At 59.0% G+C, this 1,832-nt stretch overlaps 1 protein-coding gene across 1 annotated transcript; it reads left to right on the top strand.

Annotated features, from left to right (window-relative positions):
• The first annotated feature begins 904 nt into the window (after positions 1-904).
• LOC116193759 (pollen-specific leucine-rich repeat extensin-like protein 1) lies at positions 905-1,603 on the top strand. Its single transcript, XM_031522507.1, has one exon. It carries the CDS (start codon positions 905-907, stop codon positions 1,601-1,603), a length of 699 nt encoding a protein of 232 aa, XP_031378367.1.
• The last annotated feature ends 229 nt before the right edge of the window (positions 1,604-1,832 follow it).

Genomic DNA, 1,832 nt, shown 5'->3' on the forward strand with positions numbered 1-1,832 from the left:
TCAGACTCGAAGCGATCACGCCACCAAGACAAGACATCATGCGCATCTGGAGGACTCTCCGGCCGGTGGATCACGCTTTCATCCGGGGCATCATCGGAAATATGGTCATGTTCACCGAAACCCCGGTGGATTGGATCTTCTTAAGGACCGCCATTGAATTTTGGGATCCCGAACATGCAGTATTCAACTTCCAGGGGACGGAGTTAGCCCCTACGATCGAGGAGTACACAGCACTCATCCAGAGGCCTACGCCCACGACCCACGGCATCTTCGTGCCTAACCCGTTCACAACCGTCTAGGGTCAGCTCTCCAGTGTTCTCCACATACCTACTCAAGACATCCACGAGGAGCTTCATCAGAGGTGGGATCAAGGCATCAGGATTGCGTGGCTCTCTGACTGGACACTCCCCCGCGCAATGACACCTACAACGGCTTCCTACTAGCGCGACGCCTGTCACGGATTCCTGCTCCTGGTCTTCGGCACTCTCCTATTCCCGCATTCGCCGAACCTCATTGACGGGGCTATCGCCCAAGTCGTCCTCCAAGCGGTAGGAGGCCATAGTTATGTGGAGGCTTTATTAGCTGAGACCGTTCGGTCTCTTGACTATGTTAGGGAGGTTCGACGCGGCAGGATGAGGGGATCCCCACACCTACTGCAGACTCGGCTTCTCGCGCACGTCCGCCCTTTTTGCTCATCACATCCGTTCTCCTACATCTCCGACGAGCGCTCGTTGATCGAGCGCCTTGCACCAGTCATCCCGCCCCCCGAGCACAGCTTCTCGGAATGGAGGCGTTTTTGGCGTGAGTTGACGCCCGCACGGTTCTTATGGTCTTTACATACTTTTGGAATTCTAGGTGATTATAACTGGCATCGTACCGGTATCCGACTCGTCAACGTCTTAGAATGGCGGAAGAAGACCGAGTTGACATCTCCGAGGAAGTCAACCCACCGGCTCCGACTCTTTCTCAACCACCTCCAACACATGCTCCGCCGCCTCCGACCCCTGCGGGTATACTTCCGGCATACTCAGGTGCCCCTCCGGTACATCTCCCGCCCCTAACGTCTTCAGGAGCGCTCCATGCACATACCTCACAGACGCCCTCTGCCATCGAGGACCAAGCCCGCATCGCCGCACTCGAAGGCACGGTCAACCAAATGGCCACCAACATGGCGGAGCTGCTTGCCCTACTCAGGGGACCAAACCGCGCATCCTTGAGCTCCACGCCTCCGCCGGGACAGGGACCAACGGCCGATCCAACCCCGTGGGCTCCACCAACTCAAGCACCGGAGAACATGGAGGCGCCCGTGCCACCAACACTACACACGTCCGTAGCTCACCCCTTTACCAGACAATTTCCGCCGCCGCCGGCCCCCACGGCCATCCCTCTTCCACCGGCGACCTTCCTATCCTCGGAGCACGTCCTGTCTGCGCCTCCACCCGTTTCCATACCGGCCTCGGCCATGGCCTACACAGTACCTCCGCCGATGGTTTTCCCAGCGTCCAGCGCACCTGCTCCGACTCATCTTCAAGCCGCGGAGCTCACCCCTATCCGTCTCTACAGCCTCACGCCGGCCTCTCTTACCAAGCACCGCCCCCCATAAACACTACCTTCCACAAACCGGGCACGCCGACTCATGCGGCCCAATTCGCCTCACCGACGCATTTCTTCCCCGAGGCCGACACCGAACAGGAGCGTAGGTTGAAACGAATGGAAGAAACGATACAGGTCCTGCAGGCGGGTGATGCTCGCCCCAACACACGCTATGGCGACTGCAGCCTATTCCCGGGTATGCGGCTGCCCCCGAAGTTCAAGGTCCCGGAGTTCAAGAC

The sequence above is a fragment of the Punica granatum genome, chromosome 2 (genome assembly GCF_007655135.1).
Source record: "Punica granatum isolate Tunisia-2019 chromosome 2, ASM765513v2, whole genome shotgun sequence".
NCBI classification, from domain to species: Eukaryota; Viridiplantae; Streptophyta; class Magnoliopsida; order Myrtales; family Lythraceae; genus Punica; species Punica granatum.

Excerpts from the sequence above, each read along its gene's own strand:
- LOC116193759 (XM_031522507.1), top strand. The coding sequence starts at position 905 with ATGGCGGAAGAAGACCGAGTTGACATCTCCGAGGAAGTCAACCCACCG.